Here is a 14475-nt window from a genome sequence, read left to right on the forward strand (position 1 = left end):
TGTATGAACCCTTCACCGTTGTCAATAGTGTGAGGGAAGTGAAGCCGAATTCTTCATGGAATGATGAAGACAAAAAGAATGTGCAATACAATCTCAAAGCAAGGAACATCCTCACTTCAACATTTGACATTGATGAATTCTTTAGAGTATCAAACTACAAATCTGCTAAAGAAATGTGGGATACTCTAGAGACTACACACGAAGGAACTGAGGAAGTCAAAAGTTCAAGACTCAACACGTTCTCCCAGGAATAAGAAATGTTCTGTATGAAGCCTGGAGAGAAAACTCTAGATTTACAAAAGAGATTTACTCACCTTACAAATCATCTTATTGCACTTGGAAAAACTTTATCAAATAGTGAATTGAACTTAAAAGTTCTAAGATCAATCACAAGAACATGGCAACCATAAGTTACAGTCATTTCTAAAAAGAAAAGTTTATCAAAAATGTATTTGGCTGCTTTATTTGGTAAGTTGCAGGAACATGATTTAGAATTCAGCCAACTTGACCAACATGAAGAGCAAGAAAAGAAGAATAAAAATATCTCTCTCAAAGCAAAGGCAGATAGATATGACTCATGAGAAGATGAATCAAAAAAGGAAGAGATGGAAAACATGAGTCTCTTTTTAAAGAAATTCAGCAATTTCATTAAAATGAACAAATGTGCAAAACTGGACAAATGAAGAAATTCACCAAGAATAATGATGCCTCCACTTCAAACCAAAACTTCACATGTTTTGAATGTGGTAAGCTTGGTTATATGAAGATGTACTGTCAAAACCTGAAAAGAATGTTTCCAAAGGCAATAATGAAATGAGAACTGTACGAAGAGCCTACATAGCTTGGGAAGACAATGATACAATTTTACCTTTGAACCAGAAAATGAAGAACAGACACATCTCTCACTAATGGTATCTCATCATTCTAATGATGAATAGGTAAATGAAATTAACTTATTTTCTTCTTCTGAATTGCAACTTGCATTTAATGATTTACATAATGAATATGTCAAACTCACTAAGTTGCTTTTAAAACAAAAAACTGAGTTAGAAGCATTAAAAAATAAACCATCATCTTCTTCATGTCAAAACTGCATTACTATTGAAAAGAAAGTGTCAACATTAAGTATTGAACTTCATAAATTAAATAAGAGTAGAAAAAATCTGGATAAAATTATTAAAGATCGGAGACATTCTACAGACCGAAGAGGTCTTGACTATTCTAACAACCAAGTTTCTAAGAAATAGAATGTCTCAACAAAAACAAATTTTCAGAAACAAAGTATCCATGGTTTTAATTGTAATAACACTAAATCTAGGTTACATAAACATCATCTCATAGGCACTTATTGTAAGAACCATGTGCATATATCAAACACTTGCATGATTAGAAAACATGGTGTGCCCTTAGGTCACTATAGATGGATTGATAAAGGTGCTAACAATGTAGGAACCCAAAGAAAATTGGGTACCTAATACTACTTAACCTGTTTTGCAGGATAATTTGAGAGCCGCCTGCAATCTATGGTACTTGGACAGCGGCTGCTCAAAGCACATGACGGGCGACAAAGATAAGTTCTTTGTCTTTACTCCAAGGGATAAAGGCTATGTCACATATGGTGAAAAAAACAAAGAAAAAATACTTGGAGTTGGTAGAATCGGTAAGCCATCATCAACAACTATAGAATGAGTATTGTATGTTGAAGGACTCAAGCACAACTTGTTGAGCATAAGTCAACTGTGCGACAAATAATTTCATGTGGCATTTTACTCTGATAAATGCATTATTGAAAGTAAGGATTCTAATAACTCTAAACTAATTGGTAAGAGTAAATAATATATATATATATATATATATATATATATATGATTGACATAGATTCTTCTTTACCAATACAATGTTTAGTTGCTAATAATAACCATGATACATGGCTTTGGCATAGGAGAATTGCTCATATTCATATGGATCATTTGAATAAACTGATTAAGAAAGATTGTTGGTGTACCCAAAATAAAGTTTGTTAAAGACAAACTATGTAGTGCTTGTCAAATGGTTTCTTCCGATAGACCATTGCAGTTACTTCACATGGAATTATTTGCCCCCTTAAGGACCAAAAGTTATGGTGGTAACTACTACGCTCATGTTATAGTAGACGATTTTTCAAGATATAGTTGGACTCTCTTCTTAGTTCATAAGAATGAGGCATTCAACGCCTTTAGCAAATATGCTAAAAGAGTTCAAAGTGAAAAATATCTGAAAATCACTCCTATAAGAAGTGATCATGGGGGAGTATTTCAAAATGCTTAATTTGAAGAATTTTGTGATGATCTGGGTATCAATCACAATTTTTTTGCTCCTAGAACACCACAGCAAAATGGTGTTGTAGAGAGAAAGAATTGATCCTTAGAAGAACTAGCTCATACAATATTGATACAGTTAGTACATCATGTTATGTTTTAAACAATGTTCTTATAAGATCAATTCTCAAGAAAACCCCCTATGAACTCTTTAAAAGTAGAAAAGCAAACATTTCTCATTTGCATGCATTTGGTTGTAAATTTTTCGTTTTAAATAATGGTAAAGACAACTTAGGCAAGTTTGATGCAAAAGTTGATGAAAGACTTTTCCTAGGCTACTCTCTTACGAGTAAAACATACATAATTTTCAATAAAAGAACTCTAACCACGTTAGAATATGTTCATGTGTCTTTTAATGAAACTAATCATATAATAAAGGATGGGTTAACTCTTGATGAAGATGACTTGCCAAGTTCCTCTTGAAAAGAATATTATTTTACCAATACTGAGCATTTTAAAATGAATGACACTCTATCTTCTGAGCATATTCATTCTGATTTACCAAAAGCATGGAGAACTCATTGAGATCATCCTATTGACAACATCATTGGCTATATAAGTAAGGGCGTCACTACCCGTTTAAATCTAAATGATGCTTGTTTAAACATGACCTTTGTTTCTCAAATAGAATCTTCCAAGATTGATGATGCAATCGAGGATGAACACTAGATTCTTGCTATGCAGGAAGAGTTGAACCATTTTGAGAAATGAAGTTTGGGAACTAGACCAGAAAATAGGCATGTTATAGGAACTCGTTGGGTATTCCACAATAAATCAGAAGAAAGTGGAATTTATTGTTAGAAATAAAGCTAGACTAGTAGCAACACAACTTTCACCCAAACGAAATGGTTTCATTCTAATCGAATCCTACCTTTTCATAGATGTGTTATGGCTGATTGGAAAGCATATTTAAAGGCATTGAAACTCATAATTCACAACACACAACTCATATACACAATCTAAATTTTTCTGAAATATTTGCTCTGCACTTCTTGCAACTTGTTCTAAACTTTCAGAATATATTTTATGAAGTTGCCTTAAGTGTGGTATTTTCAAATTCATTCAAACATTTTGAGCATTAGTACTAAAGTATATAAATAGTTATTGGATTGCAAAAGTTCATAGTTTCAAATCTTGTAAAGGCAATCCTTGCCATAGTTAAATTTTCTTCAAATTGTTGAATTACTTTTTGTACAAAAGTGTGATAAGAAAGAGGATAGAGTCACTTGGAAATGTTGTTTTCTAAAGAGTGATATATGTATTAGAGAGTGAGTAAGGTACAAGGAAATCTCGTTCCTTTCTTAATCGTTACATCCATAACAAAACTCTATTTATATATTTGAGCTATCTTCGAATATAACTCTACAGTCCAAATAAGACTTTCTATTTGTTATATAAGTATCTACTTCCCCTTGCTTTTCACCCACACATCATACTCGAGTGACAACTTGTTGCTCCTAGGTCACAATTAAACAAATTTTGAATGGATCATTTACTGATATTTAATAATCACCCCCTTGCTTTTCACCCACCCATTATACTTGAGTGACAACTTGTTTCTCCTAGGTCACAATTGAACAAATTTTCAATGGATCATTTACTGATATTTAATAATCATGGTATTCCACCAATCAAGTAGAGTTCAAAACAATAAGAGCATCTACAAAGTTAGACAATACCATTGTCCTTAATTGAAAATCACAGCTTATTTTATAAATGTTTACTCTTTTTAATAAATTAAGTAATTTAATTAAAATTTCACTCAGGCAACATTACTATCTTAAATTGTCTTGGCAACACTACTATCTTAAATTGTTTTGACAACACTACTATCCTAAGTTATCTGTATTTCATATTAATATATCAAATAATAATTAAAACAAATTTCATTAATAAGTTTTCGTATATATACTTTCGCCAAACTTAACTAAGTGAGAGTCTCATGCATTGAGTCATTTGTTATTAGAAATTACTTCTTTGTATCAAATTCCGCCATTTATTTGGAATGACGCATTTAAAATAGAGAAAAGTGCATAAAACCCTCTAAATTGTATGTCTTTTGTTAGTAGGCATTATGAACCATTTTTCTTTTTAATTACTCCTTAAATTTTAGCAGTTAGTGAAATTGGTCCTTCTATAAATATATTGTTAAAGTACTCATAGATAACAAGGAAATCATTGCGATCAAACTCATAATAGTAGCAATGCAACAATACAAGTTAGTCAACAATGATATACAAATGAAACTGCCACTAAATACAAAATTAATTGGGAATAATAAAATAAATAATGGAGTTAAAAATGATTAATTCAACAATATTATTGTATATAAAAAATAAATTTATCAGTCGAAATTAAAAAAATGGATGAGTTAAAATTTTCGATTGCTTTTAATTTAATAATATTTTCATATATTGACCAATTTTACTAATAGTTAAAGTTTAAGGGTAATTAGAAACCAAAAATAGTTCATAATACCTATTCTCAAAAAGACATAAAATTTAGGATACTTTTATAGAGTTTTCCCAAAATAAAATACATAGTTGAGATTGAATAAATGAATGGGTTAAAAAATTTCATTACATTTAATTTAAAAATATCTTTATGCAGAGATCAATTTCATCAATACTTACAGTTTAAGGAGTAATTAGGAAGAAAAAATTGTTCTTAATATCTATTTGAAAATCGCATAAGTTTAGGAAGCTTTCATAAACTTTTCCCTTTAAATGTAATACCTATATTAGATCAAACAATGAATAGACAAAAGCTTCTATCACAAGAGTATGAATTTACTTATTCTAAGAGTAATTTTTTAAACTTACTCCTTATCATAGCCGTCAATTTTATGAACATCTAGTGGTTTAAATTTACTCACTAGTTCAAATCATTAGATTTCCCTAAAATTTATGACTAGGATGAGAGTAAGTGAATTCATTCCTCTATCCACAAATACTATCTCCATATTAATTAGTGTTCTCCACTTAACTGGATCATGAAAATTGAAATAACCAAATATATTACAAGAATGGCTTGAAGCGGTTTTAACAATTACAAAGATAATAAGATAAATGAAAAACTTAGACTAATCACTTGTCTAATTTTTTTTAAAAAAGGATTTAGACTATTAACCCATCTTCTTCAATACAAACATTATATTATATTTTAGATAAACATATTGATATTCACAAGTCCCCAAATTAATAGTATATATATAATAAAACTCTATTTTCCATAAAACAATCCAAGGATGTTAAAATGGTAGGAGGTATGAACAAATCTTCTTAATGAATAAGAAAGATGAGTCATTCATAAATGAAAAAGAAAAGCTCGAAGGAGAAAGAATAATATTTCTCATTATTTTTCATTGAATTTATTACAAGGATTAATGAAATTACACTTTATATACTACATTGCCTAACTAACAGTTAACTAGTTAATCAATTAACTATATTGCTAATCGATTAATGAATACAATATTACAACTAATAAATGAAAGCAACTACCAGTTAATCGATTAACTATACTGTTAATCGATTATGAAATACATAATCTCAGCCATTCTAACATCCTCCGCAATCTAGAATGTATCAAGCATTTCAAGCTTAAAATGATTGTGTTGAACACCATATATATATATATACTCTAACACATTATGTTGTTGGTGAGCAAATCTTCATCTCCTAGTCTTGAAATCATAATGTGAAACAATAACGACGCTTAACCATTATTTGGTAGAAACAATTTCATCAAACGCTTAACTATCTTTTTTTATAGAAGCAAACCAAACATGATGGATGAAAGAGACAAAAGAAATAGATCTTAATCTTGATCCTAATATGTTGTTTCAATGAAAAAGAGTTACACACTATAATAATGTTGTGTGTTTAATAAGAGAGAAGGATAAAGAAAATAGAATAATAAAGAAATGAGATAATTGAAGGTAATTGATGTGAATAAAAATAAGAAATGCTTCTCAATTGTTCCAACACATGTTGGACAACAAATTCAAATGGGACTTGCTTAAAATATGCTGCTTTTGAACAGAGAATATTCCATAATTGTTTCTCCTATGTTATCCATTCTTTTGCATAGGATCCCTTGGCATACTCCAATCTTCCATATCTTTTGGTGTGAAGCTTGTATAGATCAATTCCTTCCTCTAAGTTAGGGATGGCAAAAACACCCGTACCCGTGGGTAAAACCCGTACGGGTAGGGTCACAAACGGGTACTCGCAGGTATTATAAACGAGTTTTAAAAAATACTCATAGTACATACGGACGGGTACATGTATTATGGTACTCGTACCCGCAGGTACCCATTATTTATATGATTAATATATTATATTTAATTAAAATAAAAAATACACTATTCTAACATTTATTACACTGTGATATTTTTTCTTTTTACTTTGTTTACATATTTTATTGAGTTTGGTGGTGAAACACCCTACAAATATTATTACATGTGTAGAAACACACATGTTTTATAAAGAAAATATATATTTTTTGTTAAAAAAAATGAGAACAAAAAATCACACAAATGAAAACCACCAATAAATTTAGCATTTTTGCCAAATATTAAATCAAAAGGTACAAAAATAATTAAGTTTCATCTTATTTGAAACACAATAGAAGTAAAAATTTAAAAAATTATTTATAATAGAGAAAACCCGCGGGTACCCAGAAATACCCGCAAATACCCGCTCACGGGTACCCGTACGGGTATGAATATTACTCTTCTATTTTGAAACGGGTAGCGGGTAGCTACTACCCGTGCCCGTTGTCATCCCTACTCTAAGTGGACTATATTGCCTCAACATCTAAATGCAATATATATTGATTCATTGGATGATACACCGCCTCTAATGTCCTCTTCATCCTATGATTATCACCTTTGTGCCTGAAATACTAGTAAACTTGCAAAAGAAAGAAGAGGAAGAAGGTATAATCCATTTCCACTCACTAAACATTCTTCCATAATAAGTACCAACATATCTCCCCACACTCTTATACCACTACTGAACTCAAAAATTAAATTTTTGGAGCTGTTTCTCTTCAAGGGCAAGAATTGAGAACCAAGATCTCTATCTATACTCAACTCCTTATGTTGTATAATAAAAATTGGAAACTCATTCAAGAAGAGAACTATAGAGCTCTTGTAGATGCAATATTTGTGGCTGCAGAACACCCGATGCTAGAAGTGGAAAAGAAAAGCAAGAATGTTCATCAAGAAGAGAGAGGATGAAGAAGCTTAGATGCATGTTGAGTCAGCCCAACCTTTTATTACCACCTTCAAGATCATCAAGAACAATATGCATTGTAGCACTGCTGATAGATGCACATGGTAGAACATTATCTGGGTTTTCATTTGGAAGAATGAGTTTTGCTAGGGCTAGAAATGAGCCAAACCGATTAGAACCAGAGTTAAGCTCATAAGTATTAGTTCAGCTCGAAACTAGACTCGAGTTTGATATGAGTTACTTTTTTAGCTCGAGTTCGGCTCAGTTAAAGTTCGCGAACTATTCAGCTCAATTTAAGTTGGTTCATTTGGACAACTTAAATAGTTAATTAATTTTTAAAAAATAATATAAAGATTTTATATATATAAATATAACCTTGTTTATATATATTTATAACAATAAAGATAAAAAATAATCATAGATCATCAGTTTATATATATATATAGATGCGAGATCCATTTACTTCCAACTTAAGTTATACTAGTTACACTCAATCTCAACTATTCCATCTCCTAGTCTTGAAATCATAATGTGAAACAATAACGACGCTTAACCATTATTTGGTAGAAACAATTTCATCAAACGCTTAACTATCTTTTTTTATAGAAGCAAACCAAACATGATGGATGAAAGAGACAAAAGAAATAGATCTTAATCTTGATCCTAATATGTTGTTTCAATGAAAAAGAGTTACACACTATAATAATGTTGTGTGTTTAATAAGAGAGAAGGATAAAGAAAATAGAATAATAAAGAAATGAGATAATTGAAGGTAATTGATGTGAATAAAAATAAGAAATGCTTCTCAATTGTTCCAACACATGTTGGACAACAAATTCAAATGGGACTTGCTTAAAATATGCTGCTTTTGAACAGAGAATATTCCATAATTGTTTCTCCTATGTTATCCATTCTTTTGCATAGGATCCCTTGGCATACTCCAATCTTCCATATCTTTTGGTGTGAAGCTTGTATAGATCAATTCCTTCCTCTAAGTTAGGGATGGCAAAAACACCCGTACCCGTGGGTAAAACCCGTACGGGTAGGGTCACAAACGGGTACTCGCAGGTATTATAAACGAGTTTTAAAAAATACTCATAGTACATACGGACGGGTACATGTATTATGGTACTCGTACCCGCAGGTACCCATTATTTATATGATTAATATATTATATTTAATTAAAATAAAAAATACACTATTCTAACATTTATTACACTGTGATATTTTTTCTTTTTACTTTGTTTACATATTTTATTGAGTTTGGTGGTGAAACACCCTACAAATATTATTACATGTGTAGAAACACACATGTTTTATAAAGAAAATATATATTTTTTGTTAAAAAAAATGAGAACAAAAAATCACACAAATGAAAACCACCAATAAATTTAGCATTTTTGCCAAATATTAAATCAAAAGGTACAAAAATAATTAAGTTTCATCTTATTTGAAACACAATAGAAGTAAAAATTTAAAAAATTATTTATAATAGAGAAAACCCGCGGGTACCCAGAAATACCCGCAAATACCCGCTCACGGGTACCCGTACGGGTATGAATATTACTCTTCTATTTTGAAACGGGTAGCGGGTAGCTACTACCCGTGCCCGTTGTCATCCCTACTCTAAGTGGACTATATTGCCTCAACATCTAAATGCAATATATATTGATTCATTGGATGATACACCGCCTCTAATGTCCTCTTCATCCTATGATTATCACCTTTGTGCCTGAAATACTAGTAAACTTGCAAAAGAAAGAAGAGGAAGAAGGTATAATCCATTTCCACTCACTAAACATTCTTCCATAATAAGTACCAACATATCTCCCCACACTCTTATACCACTACTGAACTCAAAAATTAAATTTTTGGAGCTGTTTCTCTTCAAGGGCAAGAATTGAGAACCAAGATCTCTATCTATACTCAACTCCTTATGTTGTATAATAAAAATTGGAAACTCATTCAAGAAGAGAACTATAGAGCTCTTGTAGATGCAATATTTGTGGCTGCAGAACACCCGATGCTAGAAGTGGAAAAGAAAAGCAAGAATGTTCATCAAGAAGAGAGAGGATGAAGAAGCTTAGATGCATGTTGAGTCAGCCCAACCTTTTATTACCACCTTCAAGATCATCAAGAACAATATGCATTGTAGCACTGCTGATAGATGCACATGGTAGAACATTATCTGGGTTTTCATTTGGAAGAATGAGTTTTGCTAGGGCTAGAAATGAGCCAAACCGATTAGAACCAGAGTTAAGCTCATAAGTATTAGTTCAGCTCGAAACTAGACTCGAGTTTGATATGAGTTACTTTTTTAGCTCGAGTTCGGCTCAGTTAAAGTTCGCGAACTATTCAGCTCAATTTAAGTTGGTTCATTTGGACAACTTAAATAGTTAATTAATTTTTAAAAAATAATATAAAGATTTTATATATATAAATATAACCTTGTTTATATATATTTATAACAATAAAGATAAAAAATAATCATAGATCATCAGTTTATATATATATATAGATGCGAGATCCATTTACTTCCAACTTAAGTTATACTAGTTACACTCAATCTCAACTATTCATTTTCTTAAATCCAACGGACCAAATGAGTGAGTGAAATAAATGATGAGAGAGAAAGCGAGAAATCTTAAATAACTTTTAAGTTTCACTCATTTAGACCGTTGAATTTAAGAAAATGAATGACTGAGATTGAGTGTAACTAATGTAACTTAATTTGGTTGCAAACGGACCCATATATATATATATATAGCTCATGAACCTAACAAGTCAAACTCTATCCAGCTCAAGTTTATCTCTTTTATTTAATGAGCTCAATTTCCAGCTTAAGTCCGGCTCATTTGGTTCATCAACCAAATTTATCGAGCTAAATAACAAATAAAGTTTTGAACGAATACCAAGTTGGTTCGGTTCATTGCAAGCCCTAAGTTTTACAGTGCATCTCGTGGTGGAAAAGAAGAAGAATATAATTACTGGTACCATGTTAAAATGGTAGGAGATATTGACAAATCTTCTTGATGAACAAGAAAGATGAATCAATTCATTAATGAAAAATATTATTCAATAGACTTTAATTCTCATTTTCTTTTCTTTCTTTAAATTTCTTTAAGTTTTCTTTCTCATTCATTTATTTCTCATACTTCTTGATTCATTAAGAAATCTCTTTCACCACTCATGTCAAACTTTAACAATGGATTTATATACTATACAACAACATGAATTTGTAATTTTTTTTGACTAAATCAATAAGCTACTAAAACCATTTGATAAAACAATTAAAGGGAAATTATAACTTTTAAAAAAGAGAACTTGTAATATTTGAAAACTACTTTTGAAAAAGTAAAATTTAGAAAATAAACATAAGTAATTAAGTAACCAATTTTACATTTCAAAATTTAAATTAGTTACCCTAACTACAAAGCCTTTTTAACTTTATGATGTTTAAATTATTTTTACTTTGATTTTTGTGATTTACAAATTATTTTTGGATTTAATTGTTAGATGAACGAATAAAATATTTCAATATTATAATTTTATGATGTATAATATAAACAATATATAATAAGCTTATACAACTTAATTATATTATAGAAAAATATTGACAACAATAAAAAATTTAAATAAAACAAAAAATAAATGAGTATAATATCTATGTATTGTCAATGTAAATATTAGTACATAATTTCTATCATTAACCATCCATTTGAATTATTTTTTAAGAGTCAATTATGATTGAATATGAATGGTAAATAATGCAATGATAATATATTGAATACATACACTATTAATGCATAATTTTGTCCTCTCAAAATAAATAACTATTTATTGAAATAAGTTACCTACAGGTGTACAAGCTCACACAACTACAAACTACATTTTGAGTTCCAAAATCTCATACATACACAATACAACGGCTTTGGGCTATGTCAAAGCCACGTGGCCCCTAGTCCCCTCTATAGACTATTTCTTTGGCCCAATCTTAAAACCCTAAATCCAGAAAAATAGAAGAACCCTAATTATCCCTTATATATATACAGCTACACTTCCCACTTCTCAAATCAAACCAGCAGCAACCATGGCCGTGCCGTTGCTGTCGAAGAAGATCATCAAGAAGAGGGTCAAGAGGTTCAAGAGGCCACAGAGTGATCGCAAGATCTCTGTTAAGGTATACAAATCTGTGCCACCATTCCATAATTTTTTATTCTCTCAGCATTACGTTGCATTTTGATGTTTAAGTGCTTAAAGTTGAGATTTTTGGATTTAATTGATTGTAACTATGCATTTGGGTATTATATTGTTTTGATTTGAAAGGATGTGATGATTCTTATTGTCGCCCCAGTCTTAATTTGCACCATTTGGTGTAAGATGGTGATTGACCTTTTTAATCTGATCCTCATATTTTATTTATTACCTTCTAATCATTGTAATTATTTCCCCTCAACATGATATAATGAATCTTAGATTTGTTTAGTTTTAATTACATTTAGTTGTTTTCTGATATATAGTTTAATTTTTTATGTGAGTTGAAGTTTCTGGGATAATGAGTAATGGGATATGAGGATAATTCTTTTCAGCAACACCCAGTCTTACTATTTATGTGTGGTGAAAATCTGACTATCTGATCCCATTAACCATTTGTAAATTTTAATTTGTTTTCAGGAACATTGATTTTAAAAATTAATACTTGGTTTTTTGTATACCAATGTATAATGTTATATTATTTTTGTTCTACAATGTAATGAGATATGATGATGTTTATCCATCTATTCTGCAATTGAATGATGATTAATAACATGCACTACCATCTGATCTCATACAATTAATGTTTAATGTTCTATTTTGTTCTTTAAATTGTTCTTGTAGTTATATAACATGTTTCAAAATAATAAATCTTATTTGCCTATGGTATCTGATGTCCAGATTTGTGACTTTTGTCTATAGTAGCTGGACATTTCGTTTTACTGGCATATAGTGAATTTTTTACAGGCCTTGCGACACATTTGGCTTTCTTATTATATAAGCCTTCTGTTACTATTTTCCTGTTTACATCTTCGTTTTAAAAGAATATAGAAAACTGAAACGAACTTTTTTGTTTACTTTGTCTTATTAGTAAACTTAATGTTCTGCAATCTATGATGCAACTTTATGTCATATTGTCTGATTATACTGTGATTATCTTAAAAATCACCATCTTTCGGCTGAGATTGTTCATCATTTTCATTAAACTTATCATTTGTCAATAAACTATTATGTTCTTGCTGGTGGTATCCAATGTCCAGTTTGTATATGTTGTGCCGAACATTTTTTAAGGCCATAAAGGAATTGTTATCAGAAATTGTCACACACTTTGTTTTTTCTAGCGTCTTTTCTTTTGGTGTTTGGTTTTTTACTTCTTGAACTATTGAACTGCATCTCATGTCTATATTTTATTCACTCATGGTTGTTTGGTGTCACATTTTGAACATAATGGTTGTGATGTTGTTGAATGTGTTGGTTGTTCGGTGTCACGTTTGTCTATTCTAAATTGCATCTTGCCTTTTTAATTTCGTACAGCCAAGCTGGAGAAGACCAAAGGGTATTGATTCCCGGGTCAGAAGAAAGTTCAAGGGATGTGTTCTTATGCCAAATATTGGTTACGGCAGTGACAAGAAAACTCGTCACTACCTCCCAAATGGTTTCAAAAAATTTGTTGTTCACAATGTCGGAGACTTGGAACTTCTCCTGATGCATAACAGGTGAATCTCTCTCCTGATTTATGCCAATCTTTATGTTACCGTACTCAAATTATGGTATTGTAATTGTGTTTTATTTTCATTCATTCCAGGACTTATGCTGCCGAGATTGCTCACAATATCTCTACAAGGAAGAGAAAGGAAATCGTTGAGAGGGCAGCACAGCTCGACGTTGTGGTGACTAACAAAACAGCTAGACTACGCAGCCAGGAGGATGAGTAGTTTAAGAATCTTTTGAAGCTATTTTTGTTTTGTATGACACTTTGGTATTTAGATTTTGATCATTTTTATTTGGTTTGCAAAACTCTGTATCATGATATACAATTAAGATTACCTTGTTTCATCTTTTGCTGCCTTGGTGTTTTCTGGTTTTGGCTTTTTCCAATATGATCCAGCTTTCCCAACTGATATGGGTGTTTGTGATTCCATATGTTATAGTTTATATGGTTTCGGTTCTTCTTCTTTGAAGAACAAAGTGGACTAAAAATGAAATAATGACAACTTAAACTTTTGATGCTTTTCAACTATAAAATTATAATCTGTTTTTAAAGGTTAAAAACTCAATTCATTAATAACGTCCGGTCCAAAATTGTTGGAGTCATATGGGTGTTAAATGAAATTCTGATCCTATAATAGAGAAAAATGATTTTTCTTTAGGCGCACAAAGTTTTATTTATTTAATTTTGGGAAAAACCTAGATACAAATCGTTATTATAGTCAAAAGATTAGATTGGCAAATATTTTCAGAGTAAATTATACTTCCATCAGAGTTTTAGTATAAGGAGGTGCACTAATCACACCTTTTTGTGTATTTACATAAGCAATCCTATTTAGGATAAAAAAATGTGGATGAAAGATAATTGTGTCATTCAATTTTGTTCTTTGAATGTTTATACTTTATTTTCATTCATCTAAATTTCAACAAAGCAATTATTTTTAATTGCCCACACTTTGATATAATTATATTAGAGAAAAACATTTTGAATGTTACATTGGGAAGATAACTTTGTGTCATTGAATTTTGAGGAGTTGGCAATTATGAGTATAGTGTAAAATATATACTAGAAATAAATGTTAAATATATTTATATATGTAATAAGTATAAAAATGTCATTATAATGTAAATATAAA

General features: G+C 30.5%; 1 protein-coding gene across 1 annotated transcript; it reads left to right on the forward strand.

Moving 5' to 3' along the window:
• Positions 11646-13701, forward strand: LOC109360451 (60S ribosomal protein L32-1-like). The gene is made up of 3 exons (XM_019605366.1): positions 11646-11777; positions 13166-13347; positions 13437-13701. The coding sequence occupies exons 1-3, from the start codon at positions 11688-11690 to the stop codon at positions 13564-13566; spliced, it is 402 nt and encodes a 133-aa protein (XP_019460911.1). The 5' UTR covers positions 11646-11687; the 3' UTR covers positions 13567-13701.

The sequence above is a fragment of the Lupinus angustifolius genome, chromosome LG01 (genome assembly GCF_001865875.1).
Source record: "Lupinus angustifolius cultivar Tanjil chromosome LG01, LupAngTanjil_v1.0, whole genome shotgun sequence".
Taxonomy (NCBI): Eukaryota; Viridiplantae; Streptophyta; class Magnoliopsida; order Fabales; family Fabaceae; genus Lupinus; species Lupinus angustifolius.

Bases quoted from the DNA above. Each gene is read 5' to 3' on its own strand.
- LOC109360451 (XM_019605366.1), top strand. From the start codon at position 11,688: ATGGCCGTGCCGTTGCTGTCGAAGAAGATCATCAAGAAGAGGGTCAAG. The intron at 11,778-13,165 runs GTATACAAATCT...AATTTCGTACAG, and splicing joins ATCGCAAGATCTCTGTTAAG to CCAAGCTGGAGAAGACCAAA. The intron at 13,348-13,436 runs GTGAATCTCTCT...CATTCATTCCAG, and splicing joins CTTCTCCTGATGCATAACAG to GACTTATGCTGCCGAGATTG.